The sequence below is a fragment of the Cottoperca gobio genome, chromosome 6 (assembly GCF_900634415.1).
Source record: "Cottoperca gobio chromosome 6, fCotGob3.1, whole genome shotgun sequence".
Classification (NCBI taxonomy): domain Eukaryota; kingdom Metazoa; phylum Chordata; class Actinopteri; order Perciformes; family Bovichtidae; genus Cottoperca; species Cottoperca gobio.
Window position 1 is genome coordinate 18,878,457 of NC_041360.1, and position 21,153 is coordinate 18,899,609.

The window sequence follows — 21,153 nt, forward strand, 5'->3', positions numbered from 1 at the left end:
ACTGTGCTGTTGTGTTGTACAAAGACAGTAGGCGAAAACAACTTTGCATCAACAATGTTTTTCATTTAAAGGATATGTAGTTATCTCCGTCAAGCTGCTCTGCTTTCTGTGTAGCTGGCACAACACGGTGCCATGCTCACCTTGCTCCTGGGCCCTCTCAGCTTGGTATCTATCCAGTGAGCCTACACCACCCAACAACTGTGCTGCCCAAGGATGCGTTCAGCCTGACTTTAGACTTTGCCTGCAATCTTCCTCTATTGCATCTGGCTGAGGAGCTGACTGTGGCTGCTGGAGTTGAGGTGCTTTATCTCTCTGCCCAGTCCAACGGCTGTCTGTGTGCCTCCCTCTTGCAGGCAGCCCAGAGGCACTGGCAGCAGATAAGAGGAATCTCTGGTTTGAAAAGGAAAAGCTGCAAGGACATAAACTATGTAGAAATATCATTTCATTCATTTCTCACAGAGACAAAAGATCTTATTTTGGGGTTATTTCATGTAATTTATCATCTTCTCTCCTCCATCAGTTTACACATGTGTAGACCTATATTGTATTCTAAGAGCTCTGCAAAGAAGACAAATCCATTGAGAAAAAAAGAAAAGGAATCATACATATTGTAAATTATCTTCACTTTGTATGTTGACATAATGGAAAACATAATGGAAAGTAATTAAATGTAAGAACGGTATACGTACATGTGTAAACTATACTCGTACTTTAAGTATTTACTTTTTACTTTCTTTACTCAACTGCATCTCAGATGGGAACATTGTATGTTATGCTTCACTGCATTTATCTGAAACCTGTAGTTACTAGTTAAATGGCAAATTAAGATACAAAACATATGATCAGTTTGTATGTTATACCTTCAACTACACACTATTACAGTTAAGTACTTTCAATGAACCGAGAAATGCTGCTTTCATGTTCAGGAGTCAATAATAATAACAATAACAATTTAAATGGCAGTAGTGCATAATAAGTACTTTTGCTTTTAATATTTTAAGTATATTAGGTCATACCTTAGCAAAATGTACTTAAAGTATCCAATAGTACTCATAATGCAGAACCACCTTTATCAGAATGTGAAATTATGTACAATAAAAAAGTGAAAAAGAAAAAGTCCTGCATACAAAGTACAATACTTCCCTGTGAAATGTAGTTGAGTAGTATAAAGTAGAAGTACTGAAGAGTAGGATGCTTGCGTAAATGTAACCGACTGTCCACCACAATGACACACCAGGCAGACAGGTTTTTCACAACTTGTCAAGTTGTTGTAATTAATGGTTTATAAGTGATCTATAATCAGTCAATGATTTATTAACAGATAAAGTCATGTGTGGCAACTTATAAATAATTTATAAAGAATCACATTTTTATTAGAAAGTGTTAAAAACTCCATACATTTTCAACCTCCCTGTTTTTGTTTTTGGGAAAGTAATAAGTCACACTGTAATTACCAAGAAAAATACATGTACTAATTATATCATGCCACTCTTTATCTGTTGTCCCATCAGCACTTTGTTGAAGCTAAGCATATAATGAACTCATTAGTCTCAGTCACGACCTAAAACTCCCCGCCTGGCAGAGCAGGCTGTGCAGTGTTTAGCTGTCGCTTTAAGACCGATTTCCCCCCATTGTCAAACAGTCGTGAGCAGGAAGAGGGAAACGAAAGCAGAGCCCGAGGGGGCCCAACGTATTTAAACACGATGCTGCTGCCGCACAGTAACGGTGACCGCGGCTTCATGCGGAGGAGCGCGTCTGCAGCCCGCTCACTTAAAAAAAGACGCACGGACACGGACATCCCCGCAAGTGACCTTCTGATCGGATTGATTCGGTTTTAATTTACAGTCTGAAAAGTCGCTGGAGGAAGATCAAATATAGGCTACTTGAGAGTCATGGAAGTGTCACCGCGGGTTATTGCCTCAGGAAATGATCACAATGTCCTCCATCATCGCTTAGCTGCTTAGAGCGAAATTGTCTTGTCTTGCGGCCATTTCCACAAGACTCAATTGCCTATTAATTCAACAAACAAAAAGACTAAACCGGCGTCTTGGAGTCTGTTGGAGCAGGTGCAGCGCAGGCAGCTTCACAGGTAGCCGCTGAGCCGGCTTTGGACTCTGAAGCCTAATTTGGATCCGGCTGGACATAATATCCTAGACATGTCATCTACTATAGAGAGGAAGTCACTGGAAGCCAATGAGTAAGTAGCGTAGGTATAAACTGGCAATAATGTTATTTCTGATACAACAAAAGACCTTCAAGGACGCATGATCATTGTGACAGCAAAACTATCTCACGGGAATTAACTGCAGATGACTGATAGCAGGAGGTCAGGATTCTCCTGCTGAAGTAAAAAAGATTATTATGTTCATGTCCAAGGGCACATGGTTGTGTGTTGTGTGTAAAAAGGGAGTATTGGCAACAAAAAGTTCAGTGATTTCCAGAACAAGTTAAGTGTAAAGGTAAAATATTTAAATCTGAGGGCTGATAGTCAAAAATGATTTCACTATTTTTATATCTATATTGTTTTAGGCATTAATGCCTATATAGCTACTGTGTATGAGAGGTCTTTCTCCCTCAAAAGCAGCTGGGTCAGTAATTACAAACTGTGCATCCAAACATTCAAACACACAGACCTTTATTCTAAATTCTAGTGAAACGATTAAATACCAAATGTGTCAGGCTTTGAGAGGATGCTAAAGTCATGTGGGATATTTACATTTGATGAATGGTGAAGCCACAAAATACAAGAAGGGGTCTTGGGTTTGAATATTTCACTAACCAACATATAGATATAAAGAGTTGGAACAAGCCAATACAGAATATGGATAAGATGATTTTAATAACATAAATGCTTCTTATAGAGAAAGAAAATGGGAGAATTTAATTTCAAGAGGTTAAGAAGTAATATTTGTTTTGTGGCTACAGTACCTAATACTATCCAACAGCTCCCTCAAGTGGACAGCATCAAACTGCAAATGAACATTCAAGTAACTCAGGATGGACAGATTAGAATCAGTGGACCAATAAATTGCATTGCTCGATAATTTTGGAAGTCTGGTTGGCTCTAAAAATATGAACAAATCAACAAACATTTTCCAATCATATTATAGCAGGGTAATTAAATTAATTGAAAAAACAATCATATTAGAATATTATATTAAGGATATATATTTATTTCTTTATCTCTAGGGAGCCGGTGGATGAAGTCCTCCAGATGCCACCGTCTCTGCTGAACTGCGGTGGGTGTCAGCAGAGCATCGGCGACAGATTCTTCCTTAAGGCCATCGAGCAGTACTGGCATGAAGACTGCCTGAGCTGCGACCTGTGTGGCTGTCGACTCGGGGAGGTGGGCCGCCGGCTCTACTACAAGCTGGGACGAAAACTATGTCGGAGAGACTACCTCAGGTTGGTCCGATAATCATCATGTATGTAATGTCATGATTTAATGAAGCAGTTTTGTTTTTATTGTCATAAAATAAAAAATAAATAAAAACAAGTTCATGCCTATTTGGAAAAGCCTGCTCTTCTGTGCAATTATAGACCTCCATTGTTGTTCCAAAGTATTAACTATCTATGCACACTTTAGTTTATTTTACAATATTACCCTTAAGTGTTGGCATTGGATTGTTGATTAACTGTTTAATGATTGCATTGTTACACTTATATAAAAGGAACATGGGGGGAAAATGTGGCCCCATTTTTGCTTTATAGTCTGCAGGAAAGTGCAGAGGCAGACGATTAGTGGAGATTCAAGTTATGTTTGATTCAGAGAGCACATGTTGTATACGAGTCAGGGACCATCTGGATTACTAATCAGGCAAAGTGGGCAACAAATTCCAGTTTTTGGTAGTTTTCAGGAATTGTGTGCATTATGCAGTATTGCCTAATCGTGTGGCCCTGTCTTATAAAAGGTGCTATTTAAAAAAAATGTTCAAGACATTTATTATTTAAATTATTTTTGTGCCTTTATTTAATTTTTCTTTGATTAATAAAGTGACCAGAAACTGTAACACAGAAATCCTAAAGCCTGAGTATTATTCCAGCATATGTATATAGTAGAGGGAACAGATCCACACCAGTTAAATGGAGACTCAAGGGATTCCTTAAAGTTTGATGTTTTCCAACTTCTTCTCAGTATATCTTTATTTCTTGTCTTCCATTCAGACTTTTCGGTCAGGACGGTCTCTGTGCTTCCTGTGAGAAGCGGATTCGAGCATTTGAGATGACGATGCGTGTGCGGGACAAGGTTTACCATCTGGAGTGTTTCAAGTGTGCCGCCTGCCAGAAGCACTTCTGTGTGGGTGACCGCTACCTGCTCATCAACTCAGACATTGTGTGCGAGCAGGACATCTTTGAGTGGACCAAACTCAACAATAACAACATGATTTAGCAGAACCTCTTAGTCAACATGAAGGAGCGTTGCCTTTTCCTACTGGCTTTAAAGGGAATGAACAGACATTGTGCAGCCTGTGCAGGCTTTACCATGCACCTGACATTCATATGGAATCATTTTAACACAAAAGAGAGGCTACATCTTTGCATTGCTGGAGACTAATGAAGACTGCACCAGCAATAACACACAGATCTTCATTAAAGGTTTCATCGTTAAATGCAAAAAATGCTTGAATACTGGAAACACTCAAACATGCAATAATAGTTGTTTGTTATACATACTGGAATTTTAGAAATTTAGCAATAAACTTTATCAAAAAAATAATTCTTTGTCAAGTTTATTGTAGTCAAACACTATTTTAACGTCTCAGTCAGGTCTGAAGTGTTCAATGAGAATTTCAGCAAGGTTTTATATTTCCTGAGAATTTCTTGGAAAGGACTACAGTATGTAAGGAACGGCTCTATTTAAAATCCAAGTAAATATCCATTGATTATTGGAAGCCTAATTCTCCATATATGTTGAATTATATGCTTTGGACACATTTCCCATTGCATGTTCAGCTAACATGCTGCACTGACTATCTCTATTTCCTATGAATACTTTTATTTTTCCCTCCAGGAAACTTTACTAGGAAGTTAGCAAAAAATGTAATAGGAAATGACAGACCTGTAAAATGAAGTGTAAACATATTTGTATGTTACAAATGGAATAGAAAGTCTCCATTGAAAAGTCCTGATCAGAATGATTGTACTGTATTGCCAGGTTGAACTGGTGGTGCCCTCTAGTGATCGAGGGATCCCATGCAATACTCATTTTACTGACTTTGGAGCTGTTTCCAGCGTGTCTTTTGTAGTTGTTACACTTCTCTGGACATGTACCCACAACATTTTGGATATTTACCAATAAATACATTTCAATTTAAAGACACATTTGTAATCTTTGGAGTGAGTATCTTTCCGTGAGTTACAAAGTAATCTAAAATCCATAAATTCAAAGTAATAATTTAGTCAGCAAACAACACACAAACAAGCAATGGCTGCACTCAGGGGGGTGGGAGGGATGGGGGGAGAGTCAGTTAGCACACTTACTGTACACAAAGAGGGAACAAGGGCAAAAATGGTCCATTCATTCCTTATTTCCATCTTTACACTCTCCATTTCCTCTCGCTCTACAGCCACGGTGCTGCTGTGTGAGTTTTCTCTCTGCTTGGTTGAGCTCAGGCTCAGTAGATGTTTCTGTTGTGTGAATTCCTAAAAGAAGAGGGGTATAAAATATCAGATTGGCATACATCTCTACTCTTCCCTCTACTTTATACTCTCTCTCTCTCTCTCTCTCTCTCTCTCTCTCTCTCTCTCTCTCTCTCTCTCTCTCTGAACGCTGTGAATACTACACAGCAGGTTTTAAGTATATTCAGTCAGTTAACTAAGACAACCCTAGTTTTGAGTGAGATGTTGTGGGACAGTAATCTCCCACATTGCAGTGCAAACAAAGGAATGGAGGAGCATCTCACAACTGGAAGAAAATTAATCTAATTTTGAATGTTTTGTTGGCGGTTGTATTGAAAAGTTTCAGTTTAATTGCCTTTGCAATGCACACATGATATCATTTCCTGTCAGTTTAAAGTTAAGTATGTCGATTCCTTGTGCACTAACAGCAAGACAACAACACACTATAATTAGAGACCATATGGGATCACACTAGTCATGACTACTAATCAGGTCAGGGCTTAAAGTTGGGGGTCTAATGGCCATACTTCCTGCGCCTTCACTCGAAACACACCAATCTTTGAACTCAGCTTCCTTTTGATCTCAACTACACACTTTTAAAGTTTTGTGATGTTGCACGGCTGCGACGTATCTGTCCACAAACAGAAATATTAACACCTGAAAACCTCCGTGGTAGTTCCCGCTACAGTAGGTGTCTCCAGGAACACATTTTGACATGATGTCACACACACAGATCCCACGATGTGAAAACAATACCAGCGTCGCTGTTTGCGGCTGGTAAAGATTAGCACATAGTATTTTATTCATATAATTAGTTATATGAAATTGGGAAACAGCTATGGCCTTTAAAACAATGTACAGAAATCTGTTCTGAATACCAGTTTTAACCACAAGAGGTCACTAAAAGATTTATAAATTCCAACCATCTAATGAGCAGCAGCTCAATCAGTTATCAGTTTTGGCCAAGTCAGGGAGAGCGTCTGAATATTGCACTGTTAATTATTGCTAATCTATTATGAGAAGTAGCTTTTTCTCTAAATAAATGTTCCTGGCAGGGTAAAATGAGAGAATTAATCCTAGAGAGAGAAACAGAAGAAGTTGATGTTAATGAAGTCATGATGTTTGGCTGTAACATTCACTGTCTCTGGCTTTTCCCTCCTTACTGTCTGTCTTCAAAGCTGGTGTCCCTCACAGTGTTCCTGCTCTCTTCTTCATGTCTACCAGCTGTCAACTAAGTCTGAACTGCCCACAATGCACGCTCCTCCAGTGCCATCCCACAACCTCCTGCCATCCCCAGTTATCTTTACAGGCATAACATCATTAATTTAAACCATGAATTGCTCTTGCGTGTGAGGTTGGGAACGAAGACGCCTGACTACACCCCATTAGTGGGGGAGAGAAGCAGCCTTAACTGACGTTAAAAAAGGAAAAATGTGATCGGGAAACCATTTGCAAGAAAGACAAAGGAGAGAGAAAAAGAGGAGAGGAGGGTAAACATGCAGAGCACAGAAGCTCCAGGAGACTTTAGCATGGTCTTACAGTAGTTTATTCATACACGAGGAAGGAGTGAAGGAACAGATAGAGTAAAAAAAAAAAAAAACCCACCCAGGCTGAGATGACGCTATTGCTGAAAGAGATACTTATGGTGAAACTAACGAGTTTTCCCACAATAGAGATGGGAATATACTCTATAGGCACATAGAGGCATACTGGGGCTTCTATCATTCGGAGGTCTGCAGATTGAAGAATTGTCAGTGTGGCATTAAGCAATGCTTCAAGAATTGCTGCAAGAAAAAGTACTACACGGTGGTCTCAACTACAAATCAGCTCCATATTGAACACCAGGCGTAAGATTTGTGTGGATAAATAACATATTAACTACATAAATGAATAGTATTGGAGGCAGCTCGGTAAAACATTTACTTCGCTGGTGACATTGGACTGTTAACCCTTGTGCTTTGTTGACATTAGCTTTACTTCCTCATTGTTTGGCGTCTTATAAACCTTAAAGTTGTCTGTATTTTTCTTCTTCTGACTGCATTAAAATCAAATACTTACAAAAGTGTCAACCCTTCTCTTTGCCACAAACAACACTTTCACATTTGATCAAGGGGACAAAATACAGGAATTACCATAAAGCATTGTTATTAAACCAAATCAGGAAATATGTTATTTATGCAAAGCATGAACTCATATATATTCCTTTTCTTTGTGGGAAAGTAATTTACAGAAGTAAACGTGTGTTATCCTACAAAGTGATGTTGTTTGAGATCAATTAAGTCTTGTTCCCTGCTCCCTGACCTTTTATGATGATGAATGAAAATGAATATGTGTACATACATTCATAATACTCACACGATGAATCCTTACAACTTTGGTGATCCATTAACTTTTCATCTAGCGAAATCATCTGAGTACGCTCTGAATACTTTACCACCGAATACCTGCAAAGCTGATGACATTCCCGTCAGCCTCAGCAGCTGTAATTTGTGTTAACTGCTAATTAGCACATATCGCATGATAACATGTTAAACTGAGATATGTTAGCATTTAGTCCAAAGCCCTGTTGTGCATTAGGACCTCATGATCTGCTGCATGACTGTAGACTTTTGTTTACAGTCTTGGATCTCAAATAGAACTGACTTCTGAAACCTATATAAGCAATTCCCATACCATTAGGAAAAGTTATTAAGATAATAAAAAAATAAAACGTAAATACTTAACGTTCTTCGAGCTGTCAAGAAAAGCTGGGAGTCCCGAGCAGAACTTGAGGGAGGGTGTTACTCTTTATCTGCAGCTCACTTTCTACAGAGTTCAGTGAGTTTAATGAGACTGGAGCTGAGGGGAGGCCAGGTCTCATCTCACGACATTCACACACAACACACCGGCCTACAGAGACCCACGGCATCGGCCAAGCGGCCTGCGTTCCATCGGCCAGCTCTCCTCTGTTGCCCTGCAGGCTGAGCTTTGCCAGAGCACTACCCTGACTTGCACAGCCGCCTCAGCAGGACTCAATAAAGCCCTGTGCCTCTTGTGTCATCCCCACCAGCTGTACACAAGGCCGGGAGTGTAGTGCTGTGTTTGTGTGCCGAGGGAGGCCTGTTTCATCTCCAGTGCCCATGTCACAGCAGTCCCGTACGGGTAAACCTAAAAACATCCAGCTGTGGGCATGGAAACCAAGGAGACTTTCTGAGGATGAAACCGCAACGGCTAGCAGCTTGTTTTTATCAAACAGCTCACCCCACTGGAACAACCACCACACATTGACCTCACTCTGCTGCAGTGTGCAGTGTGGACAGCAGATGGCGGTTCTGGTCCAGGTACACTGTTCTTAGGGAAAATACACCAGAAGAAAAGGCTGAATGTGTGCATGTGTAAAATAACTGACAGGCAGATTAAGGGAAAACTGGTTTTCGTATGGATAACAGTTCAAGAAAAGATTAATTAGAACTGAACTGAAAGTGACAAGCCATATTCAAAGCACTGCAGACATGACAGTGAGAGTTCAACGACACCTACAAAGAAAGATGTGGTTGGACAATTATCTGCAGCACCACGGTGATTTATCACAGCGTGGCCTGTCAATGTCAAACCCATCTGACAAAATGAGTCAAGTGCTATTGATCATGCCCGCCTTGGGTTTCACTTGCACTCGCACTTTATCAGATGCAGCTAATTGGGAACATATTCAGTCTGTGGTCCTGAGAGATGTGTCTGTCAGGAGTCACATTCCTGCTCCGATTCTCTGATAGCCTGTAGCGCCTGCAGTCTGGGTGGAGGACGGGCTGTGGGAGTAAAGTTTTGGGGGGGTGGGGGTAACGGCAGCACATTCAGAGGTGGATAGGTGAGTAATAAGCGGGCATCCTTTAACTCTCACCCGGCTTGTCCTCTGACTGGATTAAATATGTGCTGAGGATTTATTATGCAGGAGACCTCTGGGGCCCCAGAAAAACTCCAGCACTGAGCTGACTCCGCCTTGACTAACAGCCTTATACTCTCTCTCTTTCTACCTTGCACAACGTCTCTAACCTATTTTCATCAGCCTTATGTATAGACGTGTGATGTGATGGATTCTGTGATTATTATGATGTTTACTGCTTCAGCCTGGATGCCTGCAGGCTTTTATGTCAATCAGAGAGTCCAATGGACTAGAGCACAATGGTGGAGGAAGTATTCAGATCTTCTGCTCAAACAAAAGTATCAATGTAAAAATATTCAATTACAAGAAAAAGTCCTGCATTCAAAATGCGACTTGAAATATACTTAAATGATCAAAAATATACTTAAATAATCAAAAATAAAAGTAGGGCTGCTCAATACAAAACATTGGTAATATATAAATGGTAATTATATTATTTTTATTTCTGATGCAATGATGGAGTTCGTCATGATGGAGCAATTTTTTTTATAATGTAGTTAAAGCTGCAGTTAGTAGGTCATTGTTATTATTATTATTATTATTATTATTATTATTATTATTATTATTATTATTATTATTATTATTATTATTATTATTATTATTATTATTATTATTATTATTTTTAAATAACATACAAGATATTTGCTGAAACTGTCACTATATCGTGACAGAAGTGCAAGATACAGATAACCTGTAAAAATCTGAATCAAGATCATGTTACTGCATTGCCTATTTCTCACCTTAAACATATTCCAGTGTACTGTAGCTGTAGACATTTTGCTCCGGCCGGTGGGCGAGGCTTGGTTTTAGAACAACTGTTTTCAACATGACGGGCGGCCTTGCTTTTTTCCTTTGGCGCAGTGGACCATTAGGAGCACTGGGGGGGGGGGAGGCAGAGGAACATCATCTGTCTCATGTACTACTGGCAGGATATAGTGACAGTTTGAGCAAATATATATATATTTTTAATAAACGTTACCAACGGCAGCTTTAAATCTATACCATATTTTGTAAGACGAGCATATGTTTTATATCTAGCAGATAATGAAAAGTATAATATTTATTTCCAAATTGTAGTGGAGTGGAAGTGTCAAGTAACAAGAAATGAGAATACCCCAGAAAAGTAGATCAAATTTGTACACAAATGAATAGTTCCACATTTTGGGAGAGTTTATTCACACTATTACTGAGCGTTAGATGAGAAGTTGAGGATACCGCCAACAGCTGATTAGCTTAGCTTAGCACAAAGACTGAAAACAGGGGGCTAGCCTGGCTCTGTCCAAAGGTAAAAAAAAAAAAATCTAATGTATGTATACAGAGTATATAAATATAAAACAAAGCTTGTCCATACAAAAAAGTGTAAACATGATAAATCACCTTTTTAAAGGGGGTTATGTGGTACCAGTATTTTTAGTTGCCTGGCCCCAAAATGGTCCGGTGTAGATGCTGGTAGGCAGATTTGATCAGGCTAGCTGTTTCCCTCTGTTTCCAGTCTTGTGCTAAGCTAAGCCAACTGGCTGTTGGACGTAGCTTTATATTCGCTATTCAACCATGAGATTGCAATCAATCTTCTCATCTAACTCTCGGTTAGAAAGCAAATCATTTCCCATAATGTCCCTTTTAGTATAATACTTGAGTAAATGTACTTTGTTACATTCCACCACTGTTGAAGGGGTTTGTCTGAACACATGCATACACTGACACACTATTGTATTTATCATCGCTGAAATTCTTTAGATCTGCAAAAATATGTGATGCAAGTGTAGTAAATCTGTTTTGGGCCAATCTACCGTATGATTTTTACATATGTTTCTTTGGCCATAAGTCATTTTCCCCCCTAAAATGATCCCCATATGTTGAGCAGTGTTCCTGGCTTGTGATGAATAACTACACAACTGCACGAGGCTCTGGTCCCAAGACTTGCATCAAACATGTTGCCCCTTATAGGACGGGTGGGGTGTTGGGCGAAACATTTGACTGACTGATACGGGCAAGCAGCAATATTGCAGAATAATAAATATAGCTACATGTCAAGACCACATAGTATGGATTATAAACTACAATCATGGGTATTATGTGTTTTATAACTCCAAAACCACTGAATTGTTGTACTTTCATGGGTGAATAGTCAAGAAAATGAACTGACATGACATATGAAAACATTCTTGAGGTTTCAGTATGACCAATGAGTGAGTGGATACGGTGTTACAGGTCAAAGGTGAACTTTGTCTGTGCTGCAAGCAGAGAGAGTGGCTCGTTATAAAAAGTAAACCTGTCCAATAAAGTAGAAAAATGATTTTCATAAGTGAGAATCCTACATCACGTCTGTGATTTATTCTCTTTTACATGTGAACACGTACGCTATTTCAGTTATTAACAGTTTCGTGATTGATTCCTGTGGTTTTCTTTTCATTCAGCCAACAATCTCCATTTCTCATTAAAACACAACAGTATCATGTATATTACATTTTATCCAGACACATTATTCCTGTGACAGTAGGTGACCTTTTGCCCCACACATCAAGGGGACCTCATACGTTTAGACCTGCTTTATTTAGATGAGCATAACAAAAGGAGCTCCTGGTATAAATCTAAACCTGACTCTCACCTCCTTTTCATCAGACATCAGTGAAAAGCCAGACCGTTACCAGGAAGCAGACCGTGGCAGTGAATTTCTCTTTCAAGCAATCAGCGATGGAAACTCCAATTAAGGTGGTGGAAAAAGGTGGCTACTGCTTTTAAAAAAATCAGTGCAGATGTGCAGGTAAGTGACCATGCGGCAAACTTGTGGCTACACAGCGTCGGGCTCAGCGCAATTTCCGTCTCTAATTGGACTTCCCACGCAATGCCTGCTTCCAATCATTGCAGAGAGCCAGCGCTGGCACTGGCAGAATGGTGGACCACAGTTGGACAGATCACGAAGAACTTCAGGAGAGAAAATTGACTGTGCAGGGATTTTAAATGACCAATTTACAGGCTTTGTATTGTTCTTGTCAGTGATGGAAGAAGCAAACCTACTCAACTCTCAAGTAAAAGTCCTGCATAAGTGTGTGTGTAAGCATCACTTTTATGTTATAGTTGGTCAAGAACCTAACCCTAACCCTAACCCTAACCCAGTTAATTGATCCAGGTTCTCAAATGTGACAATTGTTGCTTTTGTTGCTCTGAATATTTTGGGGTTTTGGTATGTTGGTCAGACAAAACAAGACATTTAGTGACGTCACCCTGTTCTGATGCAGACCAAACAATTACTAACTTAATCAAGAAAATGTGATTACATGCTTTATTTTTAAAACCCTAATCTGCAATGTACGTAACTAGTGGCCAAATAAGTATAGTGGGAGAAAAATTAAAATATTTCACATATTTCACTATGTAGTGGAGTAGAAGTATAACATATTATACTCAAGTAAAGTACAAATACCTAAAACACTTTGTAATGTACTTAGTTACTTTCCACCACTGGCTTTCGTCTATGAAAATCTCCTCCGTGGTTTAAAAAAAATGACACTTTCCCAAACGGTTGACGCACTGCAGGGAGTTGCCACCCACCACAAAACAGAATATTTGAGCCTCACCGATTCTCTACACCTGCTGTTCTAAATCTTCCCTTAATGCTTAAATCCTGGCAATGCCATCCTTAGTTAAGAATTTCTCTCCTCCTTTGGATTTTCCTCACCTGGAACCAATTTGTAACACAATCAAAGTGTCCTAACATGAAAGCTCAGTTCCTTCCTTTGATAGTCCTTTTCTCTCCACACTTGTTCTTTTCTCTTTTCTCTGGTAGCTCAAGCAGCCATGTCTGGAATAAATTCAGCTTAAAATAGAGACTCAGTCACTAAGCATTATGCAAATGCCCTTGAAACAATTCACTGGTGCTCTGTGTTTTACTTTAGCAGACAACAGAATGGGCCCTTTGTCCAAAAATAAGCTGTGCCTAATTAAAAATAAGAACCTGGCTTGTTTAGAAATGGAGAACTTTGTTGCGAAGGCCTTGAGAAATTGGAGGTAATGGGAAAAATAACTTGAAGGCCATTTTGAAGAATCATTTAGTATAATCTAATGGCTTAAAGAAAGTTGTTCCATAGCAGGCGTGTGCCGGTTTTTAATAAAATAGGAATCGTATAATGTGGAAAGAAGAGTGCAACATCAGTTTTTTTCATAACCTATTCTGTTTCCTCATCATTGGATTGCACTCATCCATCCAAAGCGTTGATTGCAGCTTCTGGATGAGTTGATGCTTAGAGTTTGTACGCTGCATGCTCATCAGTCACCCCTCTCAGCTTCAGAGTGTGTCCAGGATCGCAGGGTGATTAAACTCTAATAGCAGCCTTTTGAGCAGTCCGGGGGGATTTACTCCTGAGTCAACATGCCAGACCCTATTTCCTCCTCACTCACTGCTGCCTCTCAACACCCAACCGGCTGCAGCCACAGAAGATCTCCACATGGAACTTGTATAGATTGAGAAAACCTTGGAAGTGACCCTGCATAAGGCCTTAGAAATACACAGGGAACTACACCAATAAAAGACCATGCCTCTCAAATATTACGTAATTTACTTTGTTTCAATATCAACACATGTAACTAACAAATATGTGTGATTAAGAGGTTTTTGCTTGATTATCATGATAAATGCAGAAACGTTCTACCAGATCCTGTTGGTAATCCAACTAATTCATATTGTTTTATAATGTTTTGAGATATGCAAAAAAAGCCCACAATTGCATGTGTTAATATAAACTACAGTTAAAATAATTAGTCAATTAATCAATTAGTTGATCAACAAAAAAACTTTAGAAATCTTTTTGTCGTTTTAGTTATTTTTCAAGCAAAAGTGACCGAAATTCATCAGGATCTTAAAATACAAAGATTTTCGCCTTTTTCGTGCTTTAGTAGTATGAATATGGTTGAGTTTGGGACTGTAATTAGACAAAACTAGCAACCTGAACATCAACTAGCACTATTGTAGTGGCCATTTAAAAATATTTTCTATATCTGTATCATAACTTCAACAAGTCGGGTGGTCTGTGATTTGTTTAGAACTAAACCACTAGGCCATCTAGTTCAATACCAGGCTGCCACCATTGTGCACCTGAGCAAGGTACTTAACCCTGAGTTGCTCCAGGGGGACTGTCCCTGTAGTTAGTTCACTGTAAGTCACTCAGGATAAGAGCGTCTGCTAAATGACCTGTAACATGATTCAGTAGCAATATATTTGAACACCCCTTAAATGCTGGCGATCACTTGCTCAGGGCAGCCTCATTGTCTTGTAAAGATTGGACACTAATCGTGAAATAATATAAATAAATAAATAAATTTGATTAACTGTATAATTAAAGACTTTCTTTGCAAATGTTGTTTATATTAAATAAATCTGTAATCATGTGCATTCATTCCATGTAAGCTGTAAATGAATGGGATGTAGTTCGAGGAAAATGCCAGTGTTTGATCTAGATTCATGGTGGTGCTTTCCCAAGACGTCGTCAAACAAAACCAACTGCAGCCAGAGATTGAGACGTTTGTCATGGTGGTAACATTTCAGAAATCTTGTTTTGAAACTTCCCACGAACAACAACACAGCACCCGTTATCCAGCATCCAGTGGCTTCAGTTGGGACAACTTATGCTGCACATCCATGTGACTTTAATTGAGTGATTAGATGTAATTCAATAAGCAATCGAAGGGCAATGCGCGTGAGTTTGAGGCGTAAAGCAAAAGAGCACTGGTGAGTGGATCCTTTGTCCATGACCATCCATCATCGCTGCTACCTTTCAGCCTAAATCACGCGGCCTGATCGGCCTCTGGCCAGCACTCCTATGTGGACCCCTCCACTCTAATTGTCTAGGGCACCAATTTCAGTTTACAGGTTTACTTGTGGGCTTGCCATGTCTTGTGTTTGCCATGTGAGTCACTATCTTTAGACTGGGATTAACCAGAAAAAAACATCCCAATTATTATTTTCTGTTAGCAGAATTTCCACAAATCCCTTTGCTGAGATGAAGTTTTGGGAATATTTGCCATCAGCTAACTCTGTTAGACCAGTATTCAGTCTAAAGCCATCGTATCAAGCACATCGACTGCTTTCAACAACTGAAAGAAGAAAGCTTCAAATTCAAATACATCAGTGACACAGGATTTTGAAATTACTACAATTTGTGACACAACTTACCCAAGCTTGAAATATTACCCCTGCATGTGGACCCATTAGCCCCACATTCACACAGCTGTTTACTGTCAATCTGCCACAGCTCACGCAAATTTGGCAGGAAATGGCTGGCATTATAATAAAGAAAAATTAAAAAGTCCCACTCCATAGCTTTACTGTGATGTAGTGAAATAGTTCCATAAATTACTTCAAGTCTGCTAATTCTCAGAGTAAATCAAAGTCCCCAGAAGAGCTGAAGTCTGTAAAATATGGCTCATTACTAAACCAAGGGGACACGAGCCCTCAGTGGGATTAGAAAGTCAAGACTAGTTACAAAATATAGAAGAAAACGGTAATTGCAAATCCAGGATTGTAGAAATGACAGAAAATTCTCGCCACCATTTGAGGAGAAGACTTGTTGAAGTAATCTTGGCAAATATGTGTGTAGACAAGTGTATTATCCAACATGTGTCTTTAATGCTTGGTCAGCCCACTTGCCAACTGTCATATTGTTAAAGATAGACCTCTTGGTTTGTGCCAAGAAGGCCTATAGATTTACAGTAATACCCTGCAGCACAATAGTGAGAGCAGAGGCCAGCAGGCCAGCCAGAGGCCCTATCCTTAAGTTTTATGTTGTAAAGCTTTGTTACTCTAATTGTTACAGTCTCCTGGATACAATAATGACTACTGAAGCTGACTCAGCATTCAGTGTGTGTTTGTATCAACATAGCAAAGTGGGGCTGTAATAGACGCTCAGACACTAGCATCATATCTATGACTAATACTCATTTGTAATATCTAACACACCCATTCCCTTCTTTAATGATAAATAGACTTTATAGTCAAAAAACTAACAATACCTACATTATTGCTTCTGCTAATGGTGAATTCTTAGTATCTAGCATTGGATTTATTTGTTAAATACTGTCAATTTAAAAGAACTAGTAGTATGCCTCCCACAACCAGTGAAGTTGCAGTTTACATCCATATCCTCACTTCATCATGTTATGCTATTGTCATAATTAGCATATGCATTATTGAGTTATGTTATAGTGACCTTGACTTTTGTCCACCAAATTCTAATGAGTTCATCCTTGAGTTCAAGAGGACGTTTGTGACTGAGGTATGACAATAACACGGCAATACCACTATTTTGGCATACACACAAGAAAATAAATAATGCATATAATCAGATACTATATACTATAATATAATAATATAATATAATATAATACTATAATAATATAATACTATAACCCCAATGAAATATTTCGGAAAACAATAAATGAATATATACATTGTTAATAAATGTTGTAATATAGGCTAATTGTTTTTGAAAATGCAAGAAATACAAATAGTGACAGGCAACTCAACAAATCACTTTAATGTTTTGGTTCACTCTCACAGCTCTCATTAATGTAGCTTTCAGCTGCAGCAGTGCTCTGATAAACTCACTGTGCACTACCTGTTCAGCACCAACCAGTATACAGGAAAAGTTAGCGACTAGCCGGTGAACACAGCGAAAGATTTAGCAGCCAAAGCAACACAGGAGGAGAAGGTGAGATGTTGTTTAAAGAAGCAGTGAACGGATGTGGCATTACAGAGATTGAGATATGGGCGAGGCTGTGAACTAACATTGTCCTGTGGTGGTTCTGCAGGGGTGAGTAGGACACAGAGTCATCTAAAAGAGGACAAGGCAGTTGTTCAACAAGTGTTCTCTGAAATTCAGTGCAGGGAGCATGACTCTGATTAGAACGCCATGTGAATGAGCTTCTTTCTTGTCTCAATGAGGACATTCCTGACAATTAGGAGGATGAGTACAGCTTTGTTTGTCTCTCGGAGACGACCTTGTCTGTTGGGTAAGTTACTACCTGGGAGACTAAGATGCACAGGAACCATGGGATCTATCTGCATGCAGCTCTGCAGCGACAACGTTAACACATGGCAGGTGAAGTAGCGGTGCTATTTACAAGAGTGTTAAAATTACAGCCATTACAGTAAATGCTATTATTACAGTTAAAGATGACAAGCAGCAAAGAAGTGAAACAGATAAACTTGGCTTACTAAGAGAATCTCAATCATTTCTTCTTGACAGACGTGTTTATTGGGCCAATGTAGCCTCTTACTGTATATGACTGAAGTTGGGGGGCTTTATGCTCTGCTGCAGAGCCAACCAAAGAGCATACAGGGTCACTTGGTCAGGACATTAGAAATACATAAGGGCAGATCATCCTGCAGAAGCACACCAATTCCCACATCTCTTGTTGCTAGTGGCATGGTACGGACTGAAACATCTCAACAACTAACGGATTGCAATGACATTTTGTCATTCATGGTGTCCAGAGGGTGAACCACTAACTTAAGTAATCCTCTGACTTCATCGAGCGTCATCATATGAAAGTGTTGATTTATGACCAAATACAAAGCTTAATGACATTCCCATCAAACTCAGATGTACTTTGTGTTTAGTGCTAATCAGAAAAACAGTTAGTGAACAAGGTAAACATTATACATGCTAAACATCAGCATGTTAGCATGTTAGCATACTTACATTAGCTTTAACTCAAAGCAAAGAACATGGCTGCAGACTCTTAGCCTTGAGTCAATCAATACACCAGATCGTCCCCTGTGCACTTTTGTTTTCGTGTTACTTGGGTCTTTAAGAGACTCTCATGGTAACATATGTATAATATTACCATAGTTTTGGTAAAAGATATGAATTTACATTTTACTTTCAAGTTTTCTCTATCGTGAGTCATTTTACGGACGTACTGTGCCACTGTTAGACGAACAGTTAGGAAACACTTCTGTGCAAAGTGGTTACAGATAATATAACTTGAAAACTGTCTTGATACAGAGCTGAGAGGATGTATAAGTAACCTGGGGTGGGTCACAGCAACGATAACGATCGGGTCAAGATGCATGTGTCCCCCCTTGAACAAATGCAGGCTGGTGGGGGAGGAGGTGGAGGCTGGGTTAGTCACCCAGTCACCCAGAGTGTCCTCGTGTTCAACCTCCTTTAAAGCGAGCTCTCTATTGGATTAACGTTGGCCTGAGGGTGAGAGTGGATCGAGGTAACCTGAACAGAGGGGAAAGGGGGGTCAGCCAACTGTTTCAAGTGAAAATGGAATTTGGGGCATCTGTGTTTGTTTGTAATTGGGTGTGTTTGGGGCTGACTCTGACATCCTGCAAAGCCTAAGGGGTAGGGCAGAGGTTAGCCATCGTAGCCCTGGTGTACACTGTGCTCATGTCCGAAACTGCACATTGACTGTTGAACATTGAGCATCCTTACTTTTCAGATGTATCACCATTAGGTTCAATAATAAAAGTGATTTTTATTCTGAGCTGTGAAACTGCATCTCTGATCCTCTCATCCCTCAAGCAAGTTATCAGAGGCTGCTGGGTGTGATGATGTCAGCACACCATCACTGGCAGACATTAAAGCAGCAAACAGGTTTCTGATGACAGTTTCTCTCCTCGGCTCCTCCAACAGATTTGATTTTCCAGAGCTGGCCTCCAGTTTGTTGAGACATGCCATGTCTTCTTAGCTACTGGCAAGCAGAATGTGGACATCATGCTGCCTTAGCAATATGATAAAATCATATGACTGCGATTTGACCTCAGGCACATATGATTTTCAGCCTATATTAAAATATCAAATTGTGTTTTGAAGAAGAACACCGACAACAGACCTCAAGATTTGCTGAAATATTAGTGTGTTGGAAACTCTGACACGGGATAGCACAGCGCTCCAGGAACAGCCTCCTATGGCCCACCTCGGAAACTCCTGGGGTGAAAGGTTACTGGTGTGACAGTGCCGGTTCATCTGAGGGTCTCTCTTTACCCCAAAAGCAAAACACCCGAGGGCAGAATGGTGGGCTTGTCAGGCCACCCCAACCCGACTCCCCAGGATCCTGGCAGGGAGGCAGAGAACCCAGGATCAGGGCTCCCTCTGCACAAATACAGACAAGGTCGTGGGTCATCTGGGGAGCTCACACAAGGCTTTCATCCCAGAGAAGCTCATTTCAGGGGAATGTGGCTCTTTCCCCATCTAGATAGGAGTCCTCCTTGAGCCCTGTGTGGCTGCGCTAAAACCTGGATCGACAGACATGTTCCCTCAGACCCGTTTGTTTTGTTTTGTTGCTGCGTCTCCGCGCTCATCGCATCGCCTGGGCCAGACACTGCTGTGGGAAGATCAGGCTGGGTCAGCACACACATGGTGTTCTGTTACAATCCAAACACCGACTTAAACTGTATCAAACGCGAAAATAGAAGGGACCCGTGTAGAAAAATAACGTTGTCGTATTTTTGGCTATCACCTTGCATGGTCTTGAAATGACAGCTGATATGCATATATTCCCATGCTATAGATAACATTTCATTCATTTTAACTTTATGACACTCAAGCATACACAATTGATTTATTGTGAGTAGGAGAGACTAGACCTCACAGTAGAGTGTAATTCCCGGTGTATTTATTTAGGTCCAAGCCTTAAGAAACCCAAGTCAAATGTAATTGGGCAATTACACTGTTTAGATACAATGCAAGCCAGTCTAATTAAATGAACACAGCCATTTTCCCTGCAGAAATACTGTAGCGACATGTACGCCAAATAGATACTCTTGTTAGGCTCAATTATAATAGTTTAGACTTCAGTACACAGATATCCACAGAGATGTCTGCCATCGACAGCATCTTATTTAATTTTGACCTGAAAGATGCCAGTTTGTAGGGTAATCAGCCTTCCAGGTACTTTGGCCTTACTGAAATTTGTTTTTTTGAAATGTCAGGATATTTAAGCATTCTTAAACATTAGAACATGGAAATGCAACAAGTGCTATTTTTGGACTGAGAGCATTTGACTCGCATTAGGCTGGCCTTAAACGTAAGTCTTTGTATGAAATCGCTCAGACGGTGCACGGCAGCAGATAGAAACCACTTTGATTTGTGTCTACAAAAGGTTTACAATCATATTTGATGAACAGCAAGATGAGAAAGATATTAGAATACAATCATTTCAGTAGTAAAATCGTAATTTTGTGGTGGTTTGAGAACAAAGCACATCTGGCTTTTTCAACTATATTAAAGATAACATCACAATTACAGGATATTACTGCTATCTTTTGAGAACGCTTGGAAAATGGCACATTTTCTGTCTGCATTCAATTTGCACAGTATTAAGCGAGACTCATTATATTCATTATCTCCTGTGTTTGTTTGCAGCGACTGATCTTCCGCAGGCTCAAGGCGAAGATGCCCTCTAGCTTTCATCAACAGAGAGCTCAATATATAGACATTTAACACCAATGCAAAGATGTTTCTTCTTTTGGAATACATTACTATAGTGAGTGTGTGTGTGTGTGTGTGTGTGTGTGTGTGTGTGTGTGTGTGTGTGTGTGTGTGTGTGTGTGTGTGTGTTTGTGTGTGTGTGTGTGTGTGTGATCTCTTTGTGATATTTGCAGCATGTGT

The 21,153-nt window shown here is 39.8% G+C and overlaps 1 protein-coding gene across 1 annotated transcript; it reads left to right on the forward strand.

Moving 5' to 3' along the window:
- Nucleotides 1-1,546: 1,546 nt before the first annotated feature.
- Nucleotides 1,547-5,320, forward strand: lmo2 (LIM domain only 2 (rhombotin-like 1)). The gene is made up of 3 exons (XM_029432903.1): nt 1,547-2,197; nt 3,190-3,405; nt 4,165-5,320. The coding sequence occupies exons 1-3, from the start codon at nt 2,157-2,159 to the stop codon at nt 4,388-4,390; spliced, it is 483 nt and encodes a 160-aa protein (XP_029288763.1). The 5' UTR covers nt 1,547-2,156; the 3' UTR covers nt 4,391-5,320.
- The last annotated feature ends 15,833 nt before the right edge of the window (nt 5,321-21,153 follow it).

Excerpts from the sequence above, each read along its gene's own strand:
- lmo2 (XM_029432903.1), top strand. The coding sequence starts at position 2,157 with ATGTCATCTACTATAGAGAGGAAGTCACTGGAAGCCAATGA. Across the intron at positions 2,198-3,189 it reads AAGTCACTGGAAGCCAATGA|GGAGCCGGTGGATGAAGTCC; the intron begins GTAAGTAGCGTA and ends CTTTATCTCTAG. Across the intron at positions 3,406-4,164 it reads TGTCGGAGAGACTACCTCAG|ACTTTTCGGTCAGGACGGTC; the intron begins GTTGGTCCGATA and ends TCTTCCATTCAG.